General features: G+C 38.3%; 1 protein-coding gene across 5 annotated transcripts in view; it reads left to right on the forward strand.

The window, feature by feature from the left end:
- The window catches only part of slc18a2 (solute carrier family 18 member 2), a 59169-nt gene that overhangs the window by 15918 nt on the left and 20339 nt on the right, over positions 1–22912 (forward strand). For 4 of the 5 annotated variants that reach the window (XM_040138521.1, XM_040138519.1, XM_040138522.1 and 1 more), the window contains exons 5-10: positions 3184–3520; positions 16217–16275; positions 16375–16458; positions 20054–20146; positions 20800–20889; positions 21060–21103. In XM_040138521.1, the coding sequence (XP_039994455.1) occupies positions 3184–3520; positions 16217–16275; positions 16375–16458; positions 20054–20146; positions 20800–20889; positions 21060–21103 (707 nt within the window). Of the gene's footprint in view, positions 1–1566; positions 1684–3183; positions 3521–16216; positions 16276–16374; positions 16459–20053; positions 20147–20799; positions 20890–21059; positions 21104–22912 lie in introns of those variants that run through there. The other variant, XM_040138523.1, reaches the window with a different exon arrangement.

Consider the following 22912-nt stretch of genomic DNA (forward strand, 5'->3'; position numbering starts at 1 on the left):
CTGAATCCGTCCAAATATGCCCAACTGTCGTTTACAGCGCAGCAGGTTGCCCCAGTTGCATGATGCTCTCAGAGTCAGAAAATCAGCGCTTTTTGTGGACTAAATCCTCAACATCCCGCATCGAGTTCAAAATTTCGTAAAATTCAGTGCAAGCGGTAGGTCACCACACACTGACGATTCTGGACTTTAATTTATTGCATTTAGCTTTCAAATATATTGAAATCCGCTCTTGATAGGAATGACTGAACACTACCAGATCAGATTTGAACAAAGTTTACGTATTAACCTCTCCATCTGACACTGGCAAAGATGAACTTTTTTTTTTTTAAATCCCCTAATATGATATTATACTCTCTCTCTCTGAAGTAAATTGTGTATAGCCACCCAACTACAATCCAGTCGATACAGTAACAATTGACTCCTGTGCCTTTTAGATAGGCCATTATAACATATTACAGTAAAACTTGGTGTATATTTTGTGGTTATTCTGTTGTTTTTTCAATCCCCATTCTCTGTGTAAAGTATCATCAAACATCATCACCACGCATCATTTCCGAAGCCATACATAATTAACACAACAAGCAATGTCAATACCTTTAATTGGTTCTTAATTTACCACTGAAAACACAACAAAAACCATATAAATCAAGGCATTTAGTAAGGTTGCCAGAGACTCCTTTATTAACAAACTTTTTATTAAAGGATGCATTCCCTTTAATTTACGTATAATTCGAAGCATTTGGCAATCCATCATATAACAATTGAAGGTGTTATTGGGGTTGAGATTTTGGTTTTCATTTGGGTTCTGAAATATTTTCAGGTAGAAATTAATGATACTGGAAAGGATGTTTTAGATTCGGTATTCAGGTTTGCCTCAAATTTGGGGTAAGTTAATAGATAAATTAATGGCTTATAATAAACTCATTGAGCACTTTTAGGAAAACCTGTACACCTGCTCATTCATGCAATTATCACAACAGTCAGTCATGCGGCAGCAGTGCAATGCATAAAATCCTGCAGATACAGGTGAGGACCTGCAGTTAATGTTTACAGCAAACATCAGAATGGGGATTAAAAAATATGATCACAGTGACTTTGACCATGGCATGATTGTTGGTGCCAGATGGGCTCGTTTAAGTAGAAGAGCTGGTATGCCTGCTGCTGTTACGCTTCTACAGATTGTATTATTGTTACCATAATGATGAAGGTCCAGTACACCGGCCTGTCACAGTGCAGCCAGTAAGTCAAGGGAAAGGACCCAAATGAAGAAACACACAAATGCAGGTAGATGCAATGAAGATACTTTAATAATCAAAATAAACAGGCTTACAGGTAAATAGACTGCACTTATATAGCATTTTATAGTCTTATCAGCCACTCGAAATGCTTTACGCATTTACCCATTCACTCACACACAAACACGAAATGTGGGAGGGGCCAGTGATCAAACCACCAACCCTCTGGTTAGTGGACTACCCACTCTACCTCCTGAACCACAGTCAACCCCGAGATAAATTAGAAGAAGAAGGTAGATTAGTCAACAAGCAACACAGGAACAGAAAACAGTACTCCACACAGGCTGCAGGCACAAAAGGAAACCAGTGGGGTACAAACGCAGGATTTCTTACACAAGGAACACGAGGGATCATATACAGATGAACTGACAAAGAACACGAGACCGAGGTAGGTTTACATAGTGACTGGGTTAATGAGGTAACTGGGAACAGGTCTGTAGTGGAAGGGGAAGCTAGGTGATTACAAGTTCAAACAAGGGAGTAAGTGGAACAGGAAAAAAATCAGGGGACATCTAGTGGGAGGATGGAAAATGGCAGTTAATCAGAAAGGCGCAAAACAAATGAGCAGGAAGTGAAAAAGCAAACAGACGCACAAGGAAAGTGATTTCAAAATAAAACAGGAGATAACACAGAGTCCAGCCATAAAGTTACTCAGAGGGGCAGACCGTGACACTGCCACTGGTACGCTCCCATGGGTCATATCCGAGGGTAGGAACAAGCAACCTATATGGTCAAGTTGGAGGACTTGTTCAACTTTCAGTGGATTATCGGCACAGTTGAATTTTAAAAATAAAATGTTTATATTCATCATTATTAATATATAAAATAATAGAATTATTAGAATTATAAGATAAAATAAACGGGCTCAGTTTTATAGTGTAAGAAGAGTTCATGATTGAGACCAGCATCAGAAGTTCACTGTTGTTTCAAAACAGTGTTTGTTTCAAATCAGTGTTGTTTAATCAAAATTTGATTCGAGGTAATAACTCTTTGCTGGATCACATAGTCCATATGACACATTACCATTCAACACACATCTCTGTTATGCACAGCCATGCAGCTTTTTGGCTGGAAGAACAGACTTTGGGTCATTTTATGACAGATGGAACTATTGTCATCAATTTTAAGAATTTTATAGAGATGGGATCCCAAATTAAGGCAGAATAAAGCAGATCACTCAGCTAATATGAAACAGACCTTGGCCCTTGATGCAGGAAAATTGTTGAATTTAATCATTGAAGATAATCTGTGGAAAGAAAATTAGACTGGTTGATTACATGCAGACTGTAAAATCTAACGATTACGATCACTGCAAAATCTGAGATCAAATATCAACTTGTCTAATATCAAAATAATCTATATTATTTCGACATTATATGGATGACAGTGCCATGCATACTTGTTGACCATATTTCAAATTCCATATATGAGTATACATTACTTATTTACATATTACTGCCTGTCTGCGTCATGTCATTTGCATGTCCCTCCTATCACTTGACACTCAGGCTGACTGTCTAGAGGAGGCAGAAGACATTGTTTCTAGAAAGGCTTGTTAGTTTTGATTCATTCAAAATGTAAATATTCAGTGCTTTGAATTCCATTCACTTCCATTGTATTTTGCCTATGGGAGAAGTTTGCAGGGCTGATATCTGAAACTATCAACATGGATAGATACCACTAGATCTAAGTTGGAAAGTGGGCATAATTTTTTTATTTATTTACTTTTTGTTGATGTGGTCAACCAGACCAATGGTTAAAACCTCCTTGTTCTTATCTGACATATGTTGCAGTGACATCTGGGTTAGCAATATGCCATTGAGCATCAGTCAGTGATCGTGTCATATTTCATTGGATCAGTCTCCTCTGACCTCTTTATGCCTGCCAGTTCCCATAATTCCCAGCTACCTGTACAATCTGGATGAGACAACAGACATGGTGTTGAAGAACAACACCCTGTCACAGCAGGATCCTCCAGGAGCCTTCCACAGAATTGTGTCCTTATATGACAACACCGTGAGGTTGTCAGGCTCCAACGCTACAGCCCGTACTACTGATCTGGTGCCTACAACCCCCGCTGCTGCAGAGCTGTCACAGAACTCCTCCGACTGCCCCCAGTCCACCAGCAGGCTGCTCAATGAGAATGTCAAAGTGGGAATGCTGTTTGCATCCAAGGCCACCGTACAGCTTATTACCAACCCCTTTATAGGGCCACTTACGAACAGGTAGGTTTATGTCATCTCTTTGTGTTTCTGTGTGAAGGTATTAGTTATGTACAGTGGTGCCTTAATGCATAGACTTACTTGGGCTCGAGCCCCAAGCCTCCAGCCAAGCAGGGGCATCACAAGATATGACAATAAGTTTCTTTCTTTCGTGAGGCCCCTGGTTGGTTGGATGCCCGACTGCGACATGCTTGTCATTATCATACAAATTGATCCGCCACACCTATACTGGAGGGAAGGTACAAACCATGCACATAATTTTACTCATGCTGCAAAATGCCTTATTTCACAACAGCAAACTGTAAACTACTAGAAACATTGTAGAAAAAGAACTAAAACCAAAGTCCAGGGCAAATTCAACAGCTGCAGCAGAGACGAAGCTGCTGAGTTAATGCACCACCCAAGGCAAGTGTCCCAAATCATGCATTGCATGAATCACAGGTGCGTGCTGGCTAAACGATAAATGCTGAAATACTGACAGTGAATCCTTCAGCTGTGACTTCTATGCTCACTTCTACATTCAGTTTGCTGTGCACCACCTTTCTGCTGTTTCTGATAATCCTTGTTGTGACTGCAGAGCTCATTCAGCGGTTGTGATGTTTAAAAACTATTTTATTTATGAAGCTTAATATTTCTCCCGGCGTGGTGTCCATAGACTTGCACAGGCTGAAAAGTGCCTGACTGGAATTTATTAGTTACTTTTGGTGCGGTTCTCACCTGGGAACGTCATATATTCCATGAAATACCAATGCATAAATATATGCCTTGTAGCCTAAAAAATCTGTAGCCCTGGGGCCTACAGTAATGTTAAGGTGCCCCTGAATATGGAGCATTTACAACTGGGGGAATTAGCTGGTTAAGGGTCTACAAAGGCATTATTATTGCATTTGTAATAGCAGTCTGGAATGATTCTTATCTAAAACCACAAGCTGCCATTTATTCTAGCATATACATCAGTTTATGTTCCAATTTATTAAGTAACAGACTACACAGAGGACATCATTGTAAAGTAAATGTCCAGTTTATTTTCCCCTTAAACATACCATTAGGGCCGCAATGTACAATATTTTTATAACGTTGAATCTATTGATTATTTTCTTGATTAGTCAGTTAATCGTTTCATCTGAAAAATGTATGAAAATAGTGAAAATGCCTATAAAAAAAGAAGTGATGTCATCAAATTATATTTATTTGTTTGTTTGGTTGTGTTTTTTTTTTTAAACCAAAAGTCGAAAACCCAAGCATATTCAGTTTACTATTACATAGGACATAAGAGAAAGTAAAAGCAGCAAATCTTTAAAATGTAGAAGCTGGAACTAGAACATTTTTGCTTGAAAAATTACTTAAATAAATAATCAATTCTCAAAATAGCTTCCAATTGTATTTCTGCTGATAGACTAATCAATTATACGGCCAGTTGTTCAGCTCTCCATTACATAAAATCACAAGTAGTTACCAAGATAACAGTTTAAATATGAGCTGACAGCAGAAGCTCCAATACAAAAAAAAAGAGGAAATAAACATAGATTTGTGCCATAGCTACACTTTCTCTAATTGTAATCAATATATATATATATATATATATATATATATATATATATATATATATATATATATATGTTTAAAAAAAAAAATTTGTTAAACATTCACCCTAAAAGCAGTGTTTTTGGCCTCTAGATGTTCAATCAGAAATCAGGAATAAGTTTTATGAAGTAAGAGTTCCAAATTGGTATGTGCATAAGTTGGATAAATGCAGTGATTTGTGTCCAGATTTTCAAAAATTGAATTTGGAATTTGTCGGTTTCGAATGTCTTTTTAGTAATAGAAATTCATTTTTAAAATTACATTATGTGATTTTGAATTCAAGCCTTGTGAAAGCATTTTAACATCCTGGCCATGCAAAGGGAAAGCAGGATGTGCAGGTGTGTACTGTAGGTGGGCTAGCTTGAGAAGTGTTTGTATAACTGTTATTGTTCTGTTTCTTAGACTCTTTTGCAATTGTGTCGATAAATGTACATTCACTTGAACTTTACTGAACAAATATTTCTGGAATAGAACAATACAGTGTCTATACAGGGATGTCTTCATTTATGGAGGGACAGTGCTAAGCTGTTCACTGACTAAAGGGAATTATCTGGGAAGAAAATTGCTGTGTATAAATAGAACTGCATAGAACATAATGTGAATTCTAATCATTTTTTCTAATAGAATTGCATTCAAGTGCACTCAAAGATGCATGCCCCAATCAATATTTTTTATATTAACAAAGGATCAATATGTATAATGTGAAAGGTGGTATTGCAACTATTCCACAGATAATTGGTGCTGCATCCCCCTTCAGTTCTACAGAGTTTTTTAGCCTCCCTTATCTCATTGGATTGGTTGTGTAGGGCCTCAGCTCACTCAAAATGGTGAGTAAGACCGCATATTCCTTTGTTCCAAAGACAAAGGAGGGCCACTGAACTCAGTTTCCCAGGATCCTTCACCTTTTCACACCTTGGAATTAAACCCACCTATTGACCCAATAACCAGTTACAATTGGTCACTGTGTAGCCTAGCACCCATGACATAACCAGTTCAAAAAATGTCCTGAGCTCCTTTGCCTCCCTCTCATCTCTTCACTGCTCACACAGGGGTAGTGTGAAAGAACAGTTGGTTTATCGTTTATTCACTTTTGGTGATGCTCCTATAGAAGTTTCAGGGTCTCTCCAAGGAGCCTTAGACAGATGTTTTATGAGTCCAGGGGGACCTACATATGGAGCAACCTGTCGCCTTACCATAAATGGAAATAAGCCAAGCTATGCCTCTCTCATGTTTCGTTCATGACCAGTGAATGGACAACACAAGAACATTTATATATTTTTATATCCTATTGGATGATGTGTTTGGGTTGATAAGTAAAGATAAGTTCTCTGTCTCAAGAAACACTATAAAAGATGATTGTAAGACTTTCTATTGAGAGAGACCTTCCTTTGACTTTTTGTGACAAGGTTTGTTTTTCTCCTATATTGTAACTTACAATATATTTAACTTTAAACCTTACAGGGTCTTGGTGTGTTTAATTGTGTTCAGAGTATTTTCTAGAAAATCTTCCACAACAGTAGCAACAGCACTTCTCTTCACGGCTATCTTCTCTGCAGGCCTGCTCATAGTAGACTGCTGCACTGAACTCTCTTTCTCAGTGGCAGTCACACGAGCCTGCCTAAGAGTAACCAATAGTGAAAAAGTTTAATTTAGCGCTAACAGTGACAACAAAAAGTCTGCAGCTGATTTTGCAAGGAACAGGAGCCACAAAGCAGAGTTACCATCAAGCAGCTAACTGTGTAAGGACAACAAAGGAGCAACCAGTGATCTCTTCAGCAACACAGCTACACAGCCAGCAAAACTGCAGCTGACTGGATTTAACAAAGCAGTATGCCAGAATCAACCTTTTCTACCTCCCTGAACTTGGTCCAATTAATCCTCTGAGGTTGACGAACGCGTCAGTGCTTCATTCTCGATGTTTCTATTAATATCTTTGCAATAACACAGCCTAGAAATATGGTTTGAATTTTGCTAGAATCTGTAGACTCTCCCCTTTCAAGTCCTTATTCTCGCAAGAGTGTATGTGACTCTCAGCAAAAGCGGGGTGGACTTCTTTGTCTGTCTTTTTTTTTTTTGTATAACTAACCAATGGACACTCAGGAAATAACTAAGGACTCACCCACCATCTTAGAAAACACTGCAGTCTTCACTCAGTCGGCACTGGACAGTCCTGAAGAATGGAGAGAAAGCTTCATGGCTGCCACTTAGATACTTCTGGGTCATTTCACTCAGTTAGGAACCTTCTTAAGCAAAAAGGACTATTAGACCACAGCCATGGTAAATCTGGTTGTAGTTATAAAGTTTATTATTAATCTGAGTTCCAAATTGATAGTTAGTATATTTTGAGGTTGAATCAGTGAATCTTCTCTATTTTTAAGAATGGTGCCCCGAGGTGGATTTAATGTAGATTAAATCCTATTAGATAATACAATTATTAATTATTTCTGATAGCCAAAATGGATACGCTGATGCACCTACAAAATTCCCAACAATTGTATGGCTTTGGTTGCTGTTTTTAGTAAAAAAAAAACCCACTGTAGGCTAACTGCTCAGCACTAAACATCATAGTTATAGCATTATGCTCCAATTCAAACAAAGACAGAAGTCTAACGTTCTCAGTTAGTATATATATAACCTTGTTGAAGCGATGTTTGAAAATTTTACCTTGGCAGAAGATTAGTCACGAGTGCAGTTGTAAGAAAGTCATACATCTTATCATTTTCCACACAGGTGATTTAAAAAATCCAATAATTTCTGTATTTTGAAAATTACAGCTTTTTGAAAATACTGCCTAGTATAAGTAGTATGTGCCATGTACTGTACTGTACATAAGTACAGTACATGTCAAAAACCTCAGAGATTGGATATTTTGCCAGAGTTGAAGAGCCAGTTGCATTTCCCTAAAAAGAATCTGACTTTTCAGCTTTCTGCTTTGTATTGAACACAGCAGTAGACTCGTTTTGTAGCTGTTACTGTATTATGTGTTATACTTCATCATGCGCTTTCCTACTGGTTACTTCACAGATAGCCAGAATGACATGTGATGTCTTATCTAAGGCAACATCCAACACAAATTGAAGAGAGAGAGCAAAAGGACACTGCCTTTTTGAGTTATTCTGTTCTGTGAATTCAGTGCGGTTTTGATGGTGTCATGTCGGCTGCAACAGATCTAATCCAAATGACTTAAACAGAGCAGAATTCCCGATAATGGGTGTTTGCATGGGTGTGCACGTATAGTTGTCTGTTTTCGTGCATTTGTCTCTTTTCATGTCTAGATAGTTGCAAAATGTATGCATTTCATCAATTAACAATTAATTGCACAATAAAAAATTAGCATTACTAAATTACAAGGTAATTAAGTATTTGATATTTTAATGGGCAATAAAGAGGAGTTATTAAGAGAATTCACAAATGAAATATTAATCCATCAATAAATAGTGATACAAAATACAATTCATAAATAAATAATGGAATTTAAAAATCTTTGAAAATGCAGTTTTCAAAAGAGAAATACAAACTGAATTAAGAATACAGATTTTAATCATTTAATCATTAAATGGGCAAATTCCTTTCCCATTTGCATTTTCATTTCCCCACTGCTGTTCCTTTTGCTATTAGCTATTCAATTTGTTTAGTAATTTAGCTTCTCCTTTAAGCCTCTCCATTTAGCCTTTCCATGACACTTTGGGCCTTGTGTTGGTAAAATGAGGTAAAACAATGCAAATTAGCCATGGGATGTAACAAACTCTTTGGTTAGAGAACCACACCCACCTCATACCCTAGCTACCTTTTCCAATACTAGCTGCAAGTGTGTAGGACTAGAAGTGAAAAAAATATAGTGTGGAAGTAAATAGAAGAAAGATAGAATAACTAGACTAGAAAATACATTTCCCGCTGAAAATGCAGTGTGAATGCTGAAGGCTGAAGGAAATTGCTGAAGCAATGCTAAAAATGGTTGAAAAAAAGCTGAAATGCAAAATCAAAACTTGGAAGCTCGAAGCTGATGGAAATTAATAGCTGAAAGCTGAAGGAAAATGCTCAAGCAATGCTTAAATTGGTGAAGCAATGCTTAAATTGCTGAGAAAACATCGAAATGTAAAAGGAAAACTTGGAAGCTGAAATAAATTGAACTGTGAATGCTATAAGAAATTGCTCAAGCAATGCGTAAAAACAGCTAAAAAGGCAAATGATATACTGCCTAAGGTGGAAATAGAAATAAAATGCCTTAAAACTGTGAAAGAAGAAATTCATTGTATTAATAGCAGACAGATGAACTGCATCTGGAAACAGCAGAAGTTTTGGGTTCTTTCAGAATTAAAATTGAAAGAAATAGGTCTCATTTGTGTGTGTGTGTGTGTGTGTGTGTGTGTGTGTGTGTGTGTGTGTGTGTGTGTGTGTGTGTGTGTGTGTGTGTGTGTGTGTGTGTGTGTGTTTGTGTGTGTGTGTGTGTATAAACTGCACAGAGACCAGAGAAGCTGTTCATGACTAAATGTATCAGCTGTGTATAGCTGGTTGTCATGGTAATGGTGCCAGCTTCCCTGCGTGAGATCCAGACTTTAGTGAGATTTGGTTCACCTGTAGAATTCCTGCTATTCAGCCAAAAACCTGTAACTCAAGTTTTTAAACTGCCAGTGCTACAAGCCTCTGCTGTACACATCTGTGTAATATTGTGTTACTGGTGTCAAAAATGTGGAAAATACAGCGTGTTTTAAAAAAAAGAGTTGTTTATATTTTTCTCCAAAAATCCAGTTTTTTATTTGTATTGCAGTCTATGGGGCAGTTGCATGGTACTCCTGCCACTTCGAGGATCGTAGTTCAAATTCTGTGCATTGGTAGTCACATTGTATGAAAGAGCACAAATTTGCCCACATTCTGGCAAAAAATGATGTGTAAAGAGTGAAATTTGTGGCCATGAGGACAAGTTAAACAGAAATTTTTCAGAACAATATAACACCATCTCCAACTCTGTTTGTGATGTCACCCACTCGAGCCTCTGAACATTCCACCCATTCATTTCTATTTGAAAAATTGAAGACAAAACATTGAATATTTTGGAAGTTACCAGACATATCACTGAGAAGAGTAATGCTCATCATGTCCCAATCGAGCCACATATTTGACGTTTGAATGGAGATTCTACAACAAACAGCGCAGGACTAGCTAGGTACCAAAAAAGTGAGTGGAAGATATAATAATAATAATAATAAACAAAATAGCCGCCAAGAAGAACATAAAGTGGGATTGAATTTTTATGAAAAACAGTTCAACTAGTATGAAGAGTTGGAAATATAAAAATGGGATGAAGAATGTAAAAGGGGGACTGAACTGCATCTTAACTGCCATTAAACTAGAAATAAAACAAAGAAAAAGGCAAAGCCTAGGGGAATAGCTGAGAAATAACAGAATAAACTAATGGAGTTTCTATGTTGAATGTGTAGAAGGAGTTACAAATCAAAAAAATTGTGAAATAATAAGAAGAATAATAAAGAATTTTTGAACCTGTGCAGAACATATAGTTGGGATTGTGCTTGCACAGCAATCCCACTAACTAGAAATTGCAGTGGGAATGCTTCTGGAAAAGCTGAAGCAAAACTTTATAGCTGGCTTGAATTTGAATGAAGAAGCAGTTCAACTAGTATGAAGAGTTTGAAATATAAAAAAGGGATGAAGAATATACACTGTTATGTAAGCAGTGAAAGAATTTTAAAAGGGAGTCAATCAGAAGGACTGAATTGCATCTTAATTGCCACTAAACTAAAATAAACACAAAAGTAAAGAAAAAGGCAAAGCCTAGCTGGAAATTAAGGGAATAAGTGGAGGCTAAAGTGCATTAAAGCCTTATCTTTGCATTGAGTATCTGAAGTAGAATTCAGAGTTGGAAATTGAAAAAGAAATGAAGGGTGTAAAGTATAGTTTTAGAAATAAAAAGAGTTCAAATGGATGCCATAGTTGAAGGATTTGAATAATGTTAAATGTACAGAGAAAAAACACAGCTTGGCACAGACTACTGATTTAGATCAGGTGATTACGCCACGCACACACCTAAGCGTGGCGGTACCAGGTTAATTGTACGTTTTTGCGAGTGTGTGTCTGCGTGTGTCTATGTATGTGTGTCTGTTTATGTCTGTGTGCTTACATACACGTAAGCACACAGACATAAACAGACAGTTTAATCAGTGTAATCAACTGATCAGGATCAGTTGTTTGTGTCCAACTGCAGTTAGTGGTTTCAATGGTAATTTTAAGTGCTTAGTTTCTAAAGATTGAGGTATGGATTCAGCTGAGAGACACCCCTTGAACCCAGGCTCACCAGTGAAAGACTATCTCCTATTGCCTAAAGTTTGATATTGTGTGCGGGGAGACTGTGCTGAGAGCATTGATATAAAGATTTGTTTGTGGTGTCAAAAATGGGGCACATACAGCGATTTTCTGGTCTCAGTTAACAGTGGAGTCAATTAGGCAGTTGGATAGTTGTCAATCCGAGGCTCATGGAGCCAAATGTGTAAGTCTGTTTACTTAGACAGTTACATTGTATCAAAGAAAACAAATTTGCCTAAATTCTTGCAAAAAAAAAAATTATATATGAAGAGTCAGATTTGTTGCCGTGAGGACAAGTTAAACAGAAATTTTTCAGACCAGGTTAACACCTTCTTCCACTCTATTTGTGATGTCACCCACTCGAGCCTCTGAACATTCCATCTATAGGGGAAAAAAAAGGGGGGAAAAATTGCAAGCACAACGTTGAATACTTCGGAAATTATTAGACATATCGTTGGCAAAAGTAATGCCCTGAATTTCCCAGTCGAGCCACACGTTCTGGTGTGGCGTTTCTACAACGAATGGTGTGGACTAATTAGTTGCCAAAAAGTGAGCAGAAGATATAATTATAAACAAAATGGCTGCCAAGAAGAACATATTGCTATGCAAGCAATCCCACCAATAAACAAAATGGCCGCAGAGAAGAACATATAGTGGGATTGGATAACAATTGTCCAAATGCTGAATCAGCATTCACACTAATAATAAAAACGACAATAATAATAACAATAATAACAGTAATAAACAAAATGGCTGCCCAGAAGAACATATAGTGAGATTGCTTGTTGCACAGCAATCCCACCAAATAGACATTTATATTACTACAGTAACAGTACATTGTGAATAAAGTTCAGTTTTAAGCTCTGATACCTTAAAGGTTATATTCTGTGAGCCAGTAATGAACTTAGTAAGCTAGCTAAATACAAAGTGGAAGAGAGTAAACAGCCTCTTACCTGAAATGGAGCTGGTGAGAGGAGGAAGATCAAAGATGAACAGAGTTTTTAGATGAAAGGGCTAACACAGAAGGTCAATCAGAGTTCTGCTGTTGGGGATGTCCAATCGGATGAGTGAGTTACTGGTTGCTGTGGGGTTGCTGTGGTGTTTGGGCAGGGCAGACAGTGAATTCACCGATTAAAAAGAGAGGTACTTTGTGGGTATGTGCTTGTGTGCATGTGTTGTTGTATTACTCATGTTATGAGGACACAAATCTATTGAAACAGTCACATTGTGGGAACTGACTGTTAGTAAGTTAGTTAATATAATATCCTTTCTAGTGATGAGAATTTCACTTTCTGTTTGTGTGTGCGTGTGTGTCAGAGGTAAAGGCAATTATAACAACAGGTATAAAGGCATTGTTCATTAGTAACACCTATGTTGATCTACTGTTTAATATGTCCTGGTGGGAGAGGACAACATGGCTGACATTGAGGATCATCAGCTGTTACATGCTGGGTATTTGTACAAGTGGACGTGAGGGAGCACTACATGGTAGCCAGACGCCGGATGTGATGAAAGTATTCATCCAGGAGTACGTGAAGCAAGTGCTGGTGATAGTATTCATGGCATTGATAATCCTACTACCACCTCAGGAAGTTTTACGGGTGCTAATATGACCAGTACAAGTATTGATGGCAGTATCTGTACACAAACACAGCCATACACACACACACACACACACACACACACACACACACACACACACACACACACACGTATGTACACAAACACAGTCATGTTTGAATCACTACACTTTGATATGTCCTGCTAGGAGAGGACACCATGGCTGACTGTAAAATGGATAACAGTTAATCAGTGTAATTTGCCAATCGGAGTCAGCTAAATCCACTTCTGCCCAGCAACTGCTGAGTCACTAGCAACTGTTGACTCAGTGGTTGCTATGGTGACTGGGGCCCGGGGGTAAGGGGGAAATACACAGACAAACCATTCTGTATCCTTAGGAAGACAGCAGCTCTTAAGCCAAAACCTGTCATCGAAAATGCCGTCATAGCTCAAAAAGTATATTTCCTATCTTTTTTTCTCTAAGAGTGTGACAAGGCTTCAATAAAGACACTGATGTGTTTATGTGTACCTACGGTAGGAGCTGTCACAGTTTAAAAACTGCCTTCATCGCTGTTTTTGACAAGAACTTAAGAGCTCAGTTCAACACGACTATGGGACTGATGGTCAGCACTTTTTGTGCTAAGATGCTATTTTTATATATATTAATATTGCAATGAGAGCAACTGGGTAAGAGAGAACACATTTCTTTACATTTTCATATATTAATTGTCCATGAAGGTTGGAAATAGTGGGAATTAAAAGAGGTTGAAGGATTTTTTGGGGGGAAAATTTTCAGGGATGTGTCACAACTGGTGAAAGCCAGATTGCATTTGGGTCCATCCCCTGTGTTTTGCTGACACCCAGGCAGAGCTTATACAATTCAGTGATTTATTATAAACAAAAAGGGACAAAGTTTAAGAAGTGGTGAGAAAGGAAAATTTAAAAAACCAAGGAGAGCAGTCCAAACACGCAACAAGTCCAGTAAACAGTGGCAAAAAATAGAATCAAAAATCCAGAAAAGGGTCAACATACAGGTAGGACAGCCAAACACAAGGAACTAGGTCATGTAGCACACAGTAACTTAACATAATTGTCTGGCAGCTCAACAGGTGAAACACAAGGCTACACTGAGACTAATTAACTAATTGGACACAGGTGGAACAGAAAGATGGTGGGAAACCCACAAAGGAAGTAAAGTCACAACAGACACATAAGGACAGTAATTTAAAATTAAAGAGGAAACAAAAAACAGTCCAAGCATAAAATTCACACAAGAGGCAGTTCATGACAGGAGTGTGGGTGATGTCATGCACTCTAATTCTGGACATTCCGCACAATACACACCCATTGTAAAATCTGAAACTGTCTAAAAAAAGCATAAAACTTAAACTTTTTTGTAAAAAATGTACTACGTATCAAACTACTGATTTAATCCAACAAAGTCTGAAGTCTTATTACCTGTTTAAAGTTTCACCCATGTGTCTACATTAAAGTATGATGAAGTACTGTGGCTCCATAAATAGGGTTCGTTTGATCATTTTCACAACTTCCCATTATTTTTCTATGGGGAGTTTTTCGTGACTTAAAGTCATAGCACACAATTCCGGATTGAACCACATATTTTGATGTATAATTTGCGAGGGGTTTCTCAAAGGACGGGTTTACGAGGCAGAATTTGTAAGGAAGAGGATAAAGAAGAATAAGAATTTCCATAGTTTGGGAACTCTTATTCTTTCCCACCCACTCTAATTCTCATTCAAGTGAATGAGAAAGTGGCCTCAGACTTTCGACCCATGAGGCAAGGCACTGCCTGAAAGACTAAAGTCAGGGACTTAAAGAGTCCTGGTCGTTTGTTTTTAGGTAGCTATATGTAAAATCCCTCTGTCCAGAGGGGGCATACTCCTTATGCCTGCTTATATGCACCGCTATACCTATATAAATCTGCCAATAGCTGACATTTTGTCAATTAAAGCCCATGAACCAGCTCTTGGACATCATGGGCCCTGAAAGTTTCCACTTAATGTCAGAGTACTTGTGTTGTAATGACAGTCTATTGGAATTCTGCAGGATTTGCTCAGCAGCACTGGTTAGATTAAGGCAGGTTTTATTAAATATTTTAAAGACAGATTAAAATCCTAGATACTGCACTATAATTATTTCTTTGGTTATGCATCTGATATAAAAATCACTAGAAAATCACAAGAAAAACACATGTTGAGTGGAGTACATTGGCTGCAAGTTTAAATATACACAGTATAATATATGCATATACATACACACACACACACACACAAATATATACATTTATATATATATATATAAATATATATATAAATGGAAAAAAAAAATATATATATATACATACATATACTGTCTACTATATTATATATTTACTAACTCTTTTTCTCTTAATTTTCTCATTTTTTTAAAATTTAGTCTTAATTTTTACTTTTTTCATTTTAAGTGGCACCCAAAATTTTGGGGGAGAATTTAACATTATACTGTATATCAAAGCCAGTATTTAGTGTCTCAGATGGGCACTCAGATATGCTGTAATTGAGGCAAAGAAGTCCTGTTACCTGTTCTTAGTCACCTTCCATCCTGACAGAGGACAATACAATGCAAGTCAAGCATGTCAGGTATCTACGGGGGATTACAACAGCTCTGATGTGCCTGGCAGCTTTAAGCCTCGTGATGAAAAAAGATGTCATCCTCCTCCAGTGTTTAGTTTGAAGTGTCAGGCTAAAAACAATTAGCGAGAATGTCATTGAGATGCAGAATTTCTAAAAATGCTTTGTGTTCACGGTGTTACAAGACACTTATTTAATATGAAGATTATTTTTTCAATGTTGGCTTTCAGGTGAGGATTTCATATTTCATAGTTGTACTACTTCCCGTTGTGACCCTTAATGCACAGAGACAGTCTACATCCCCCATACTTGTCCTGGTTGGAACAATGTATTTAAACTGAAGATGGATTTCGCTCATGTTAATCTTATACATACAGCAATATCACCCCTCAATGGCTGCGGCATTTTCAATTTATCAGAAGTCCTCCACAGCCTCTAACAATTTTTTTTTGATCTGCTTTAGAATGAGACAATATGCTGATAATAATGAATTTAAGCTTTACAATAATGTCATTTATTTCATATATATTTGTTTAGACATCTCAAACCAATAATATGCTTACTGTACAAATTTATGGTGTCCTTTTTTTTCTCTTTGTCCCTTTAGAATAGGATACCAACTTCCCATATTTGCTGGCTTCTGTATCATGTTCCTCTCTACTATCAGTAAGTTCCAGCCAACATATATTCATTATCAGAAAATCAGAATGCTTGCATCACGCCTGATTTTTCTTTGTCTATATTTCTTTTGTCCTCACTGTGAAGTGTTTGCCTTCTCATCGAGCTACACTCTGCTATTTCTGGCCAGATCGCTTCAAGGTGTGGGCTCCTCCTGCTCATCTGTGGCTGGTAAGACATCCTCCTGTCTTTTTCCGTGTGATGCTCACATTCAGTCATTCTACTGAACTATTTGGAATATCAATACAGTATACATGGCCTCAAATTCACAACAGGCATTGAACGACTATTTGAAGAAGAACGAGCCTGTTAATTATGGCCCTAGCACCGAGTGGGTTGGGGGGAAGGCATGCAAAGCAGTGTGGCTCCTAGTGACAGCAGGGCTGGGAACCCTAATGTAACCGCTCAGATTTTTATTAGGGGCCCACGCCCAAGGGTTTTGGGGGCCACACGTGCTGAGCAGCATGGCTCCCAGTATCAGTGGTACTGGGAACCCTATTGATTTTTTTTTTTTTCTTCCGTTGGTTAAAGTGGTACTGCAGCATGCACCATAAAAGTTACATAAGTGGAGGGGGGAGGTATAGAATGGTGCACACATGTAAGACACCAAAAATGACACATCCACCAGCAGGTGGCGCTATAAACAGTGTAAGTGCGTTTTTGTAAGTCACTCCCACATAGTATATCACACATTCAAAAACCTCACATGTCCACTTTCCTTGAATTTAGCTGAATCTTGAGATATAGGCCAATAGGCCTATATCTCTACATTTTGTTTTGCAAAATTGCAAAATGTGCGAAACCTATTTTTTCAAGCTCCTCATAGGGTAGTCTCATCTGCCTCATCTGCAAGAAATCTGCAATCTTCGCACCAAATGGTGAGAAGATTGACTGCAGATTTGATCAGTGCAATTAAATACATTTGCGATGCTACATTGCAAAGCTTTTCAGTTTTCTTTGAATCTTGCTGGCATGTTGAATTTCAATGTTTCGCCATGAAAGAGGAAGTTGATGTAACTCAAAAATCCATTGTCCAATCTGCCCCAGACTTTACGTCTTTGATACGAGCTCTAATTGCAATATGAAATGACGTTTTATACTGTCATGTACGCCTTGCAGGTTGACCAGATCCATTTCACAGTAGATCAGAAAAGCTTTAAGACCTTGACTATGCTATATTGTGAAGCTTGTCAAGTATAAGGTCAAAAGACAGGGGCTCAAGACCAATTTGGGGTCTGTTGTTGCATGTCCCTGCCTTAATGAATGATGCAAATATGCAACTGCTGGAGATAGTAAGTTATGATTAACTAATTGGTTTTGTATTCGACAATCATGCAAATGATTTGTCATGCAACCTGTATTAACACCATGTATACTACTCCCCCCACTGGCTCAAAGTGCCAGGATCTGTTCAATGCTGCTTGCAGCTTTAATTATTAATATTATTTTTTTGAATGAAGCATCTTCTGATGCTAAGCTAGGGCACATCATCAGTGATGTTACTTGAGGTCATCGGGTGTTTCAGGTCTTTCGAACATCAGACACCCTCACTCAAGCAACCCATTTGAGGTTGATCAAGCCTCAGCTTGTGCCCTAGCAGCATTCTCCCACGGATCTTCTCTCTTAATCCAGAGCCACCTAGAGGCTTTCTCTGCAGCCTCTGTGCTGTTGTAGATGGCCCTCCTTTTCCTCTCGCCTGTGATGCCGGGTGTAGTGTAAGCCCTAAAGATAGACTGTCCTGCAAAGCCTCTGCACCCAACCTCCACAGGCAAGCACCTTGCCTTCCAGCCTTGTCTGTGGCAGTCACTAACTGGGCTCTCGTACTTCTCCCTCTTCCACTCTAAAGCCTCCTCCATCTACTCTTCCCGCGGCACAGTGAGTTCTAGCATGACAACGTTCTTTGTTGTCTCTGGCACCAGAATGATGTCAGGTCTGAGGGAGGTTTTGGCAACATGCTGAGGGAACCTGAGTTGCCTGCCTAAGTCCACTGTCAGCTGCCAGTCCTGAGCAGTGTTGAGAAGCACAGATGTTGTTGTAGTTGTTCCTTTTGGCTTCGCTCCAGCTCTGATGAAGCTGATGGTTTGCTTCGTTGGTTTGAACTTTTGAGCGTGGGCGATGGCGTTACAGATGCTTTCAGCAATGGTCTTCAGCACCTGATCGTGACGCTAGCAGTATTGGCTTTCCCCCAGAGCCTTTTAGCAGCAACTCAAGATTTGCTCAAGGATCCCCTTTTCTCTGGCAAGGGGAGCATGCTGGAGTATCAACCAAGCCCAAGCAGTGCAGGTTGAACAAGCTGGGAAGGACATCATAGACAGCCTGGACCAGGAACCTGATGCAGTGCGGTTCTGCCCGCTAGAGGTCAGCCCACGAGATCTTCCTCTCCACAACTTTTTGTCCATCCTGTCCAGGCGCCTTGCTGTCTAATTCCCACTGCTCTGCTGGATCTCTCCTCCTAGAGAACTGCTCTCGCCTCATTCAGGACTAGTTGCCTCAGGCCTTGTCATAACGGGGGTTGCGATGGTTCCTAGCCCACCCCTTCCTCTGGTCAATTTTCCCACCAGGACTCCATGGCGTTGCCGTCACTCTGCCTGTTCCACTGCAGCCTCCACTTTCCACTTCCTGCTGGTCTTGACCACTACCCCTGCCCCAGAGACTTTATGATCCGTTGACTCCCGGAACTGCAGCACCTCCCTTGCACACAAAACCTTGAACCCCTCCTCGATAGAATTTCATGGGGAGCATCATTTAGCAGGTGTTTCCACAGAGGGCTATGCTGCTCAAGCTCTTCGCTAGTCTCAGCCATCATCTCAAGTAGTTGCTGACTCTCCTTTCTAGGTCTGAGATAGTGGAGATCGGGAACTCATAAAGGAGTAGTGGCCACAGTATCCTTGGCAGAATCCCATGCTGATAAATCTATGCCTTGAATTTCCCTGGAAGGCCCGTCTTGTCGACATATTTCAGCCACCCTCTAGCTCATTGCAGGTGTTCTTAATGGAGGCTGTATCCCTGAGACTGCTGTTGAAGAACTTCCCCAGGCTTTTCATAGGCTTCTCAGAGATGGTAGGTATTGGTGTTTCTGAAATAGAGAAGCAGAACTTATCCACTACTCTACCCTTCTTCAAAACCAAGGATCTGGATTCTCCTGGCTTGAACAACATCTTTGCCCATCCCATCAGCATCTTCAGCCCCTTCAGGATCCATGTGCACCCAGGTACCAACTTGGTGGTCACTGTCACGTCATCCATGAAGGAGCAGATTGGTGGTTGGTGGATCCTGGACCTGCATTTAGGGCCTCTGCACTCTGGTTCAGCATGTTTCACCAGCATGTTCATCGCCAGAGCAAACAGGATCACTGAGGTGGTGCAGCCTGTGATGATTCCCACCTCCAGTCTATGCCACTCAGATGTTGCTGATCCTGTTGACACTGTCAGGCTGAAATTGCTGTAATAATTCAGGATGAGGTCTCTTACTGAGGCAGGAACATGGTGCCTCTCCAGTGTTTCTAGCACCAGTTTATGGGGCATTGAGCCACTGAGCCTTTTTTTTTTTTTAGGTTAGGTGTGTATAAATAAATAATAGGCTAAATTGGCTAAAGTAATTGAAGCTAATGTTTGGACAAGGTAGCCCTAACTGCAGCAGCACACTACACTACAATCGTGTTTATTGTATAGCGCCTGTATCTGTAACTATTGTGTCTGTTACTTAAAAATTCTGTTTGAAAAAGTGGTGTTTTTATCACATAATCTATACATCTGTGTGTTTTCAGGGATGGGAATGCTTGCTAGTGTGTACACAAATGATGAAGAGAGAGGTCATGCCATTGGGATTGCCTTGGGAGGTCTGGCATTGGGAGTGTTAGGTATGTATACATACATAATCCAACCAGGAGATGCTTCTCTAAAGGTGACACACCAGATTTGAAATACAAAGATTAAACAACAGTTGTCCTTGTTGCGCCATTACGTATTTATTAACATTTGTCAGTAACATATTTATATTTCTGTGTAAATTATACCACAGAAATCACTGATGAAGTGAACTGATGTTTTTAACGTGTTTAAGCTAAAAAAAAATTACAGCCATAAGAAAGTTTTACAAGGCCAGATTCCTAGCTAAATGCATCCACATCTGTTAAGAACAGAAAAAACTGTCCAGCCCTGTGTGAATTAAATGCTGTAGCTTCTACCTATTTGCATAAATACCTAATCATAACTCTTCATTCTACAACCTGTAAGTTTAAGCTAATGACAGAGGATTTTGTTTTATGGGAACAGTTCATGAAACTTATAGTATTATTACCCCCATATTTTTAGTACACAAATGAAAACAAGTATTCCATGGTTGTAGTATATATTTCATGCAAATATTTCAGGTTTTCCTTGCAAAATTTTCAAAACTAATCTGACAGACTTGTTCTACCCTGAGCCGTATTGTAGGAATAAAAGCTGCAATAACTGCAGTGATTGTAAAGTTGATCTCTCCGACAATGACCATCCAGTTTGCCTTCCATAGTTGGACCCCCATTTGGCAGTGTGATGTATGAGTTTGTTGGGAAGACTGCTCCTTTCCTTATTCTGGCTTTCCTGGCTGTGTTTGATGGAGGTACAGTTACAATGTTTCTTACATCCAAACCAAGAATGGTAATTGTAGAGAAATGGTAAGAAATGAGTGTGAGCTTAATGTCGTTCAGCATAATTTCATTATGAAATAATATCTATTCATTTAGGATATCAAAGAATTACATTAAGTTGATTCACTGTGTGTCTTCACAGCTCTGCAACTCTTTGTTCTTCAGCCCACCAAGGTTGAACCAGAGGTGAGTTTGTTTGCTATGATAATTCTTTTCCTGAAGGCTTTCTCACTTCATTAATGGAATTTTTTTTTATTTAGATAGTAAATACTGGAAATGTGGATAGAAACAGAGAAGGCGGATGGTTTCAACAAAACATCTGTGGCTTTTGGTAAATGGTAAATAGACAGAAAATGCTGTATATAGAACCTTTAACTTAGCAATAGAACAAAATATTTTACAGTACCTGACGTTCACCCAAGCAAACAATTACACTCAGGGACAATAAAAGTTCCCATGGATGTCTTTCACCTTTACCTGCTTCTCTTTACTTGTTTGGTGTTTAAATGTAGTAAAGTTGATCTCTTGCACAGTAGGTTCTGTACATTATGTTATATTGAATTAAACACCAATTTTCATTGATAGTAATATCCCTCGTTAAATTCAATCATCCCCTCTTTAATTACTATAATTTCTCTTTAAAGCTTCATTCCACAAATGTATTCTAGATTGCAACAAAGTGTCTACAGAACAAAACAGATTTCTGCAGGATTCTGTAAACTTTTCCTGTTAATTTATTACCTGTTCCTGAATCAAATATAATTTCCTCTAAAGTACTCTGCTGTCCAAATGATTGTAAATCAAAGGTTTGGAATAAACTTCTGAGTTGCATATACCTAAAAAATTCTTCATTAGACAGACCAAGTTTGTTTTGCAGATCAGTCCAAGAAATAAATTTCTCTCCAATCATTAAATCGTTAACAGTTTCTACACCTCTATCCATCCATGTAGACTAACTTAATGGTGAATTTACAAGCGCTATGCAAGTATTGTTCCATAAAGAAGTATTTTTTGGAACTTATATCAACCAACTAAAAATAATTTTTCGCCATGTTGCTGCTAAATTTCTTACTCTAAAATTGACAGAACTGAAGTTTTTATCCTTTGAAAACGTATATGAAAAAAGGTTTTGAGGACAGATGTGCATTTTCAAATTATTTTACATTGACTATATGGTGTAGGTAAAATGCTTGAGTAGCATGGTAAAATAATTCTAGATCTAGGAGATAAATCCCCCTTCCAACTGTGGAAAATGTAAAATCTTCCTTTTAATTCCATGGTTTTTTCCCCCCATAAAAGTCTGTGATAATAGAATATGCTTTTTCAAAGAATATTTTGGGTGGGGTAATAGGTAACTGTTGAAAATAGATATAAAAATTTAGGAAGCAACGTCATTTTAAATAGATTGATTTTTCCTGTAAAGTTTATAGGAAGATTAACCCATTTAATCGAGGCCGATTTCATATTATTGAATAGCAAAATTAAAATTTTCTTTATATATCTGTTGTTTATTATCATTTATTATATATCCTAAATATTTGATACTGGTTGTCCATTTAAATGATTGTTGTAAATCCTGTTATATTTTTGTGTTTCCCTACTGCCATTTTTACTGTTTTTCCCATATTAATTTTATAACCTGAGACCACTGAATATTCAGAAATAATTTTAAAGAAAGTAGGTATAGATTTTGCAAAGTTAGTCCAGAGATCGTCTGTAAAATAAATTAAGTTCATATTGTTTTTTAAGTATACTGACACCTGTAACTTTTGGATCTTCTCTCATTTTCTCTTAAAGCAGTTCTACCACTAGAGCAAAAAGGATTGGGGAAAGTGGACAGCCCTGTCTCTAATGTAAAAACCTTTCAACAGTAAATTATTAGTATAAATCTTTGACTCTATTTACACCTGGCATTAAAATGCATCTTGTATCCAGGTTGTATCTTGATCTGATTTTAACCTGATTACATTTACACCTAGTATTAATGTGTCTCCA

This window comes from Xiphias gladius, chromosome 11 (genome assembly GCF_016859285.1).
Source record: "Xiphias gladius isolate SHS-SW01 ecotype Sanya breed wild chromosome 11, ASM1685928v1, whole genome shotgun sequence".
NCBI lineage: Eukaryota > Metazoa > Chordata > Actinopteri > Istiophoriformes > Xiphiidae > Xiphias > Xiphias gladius.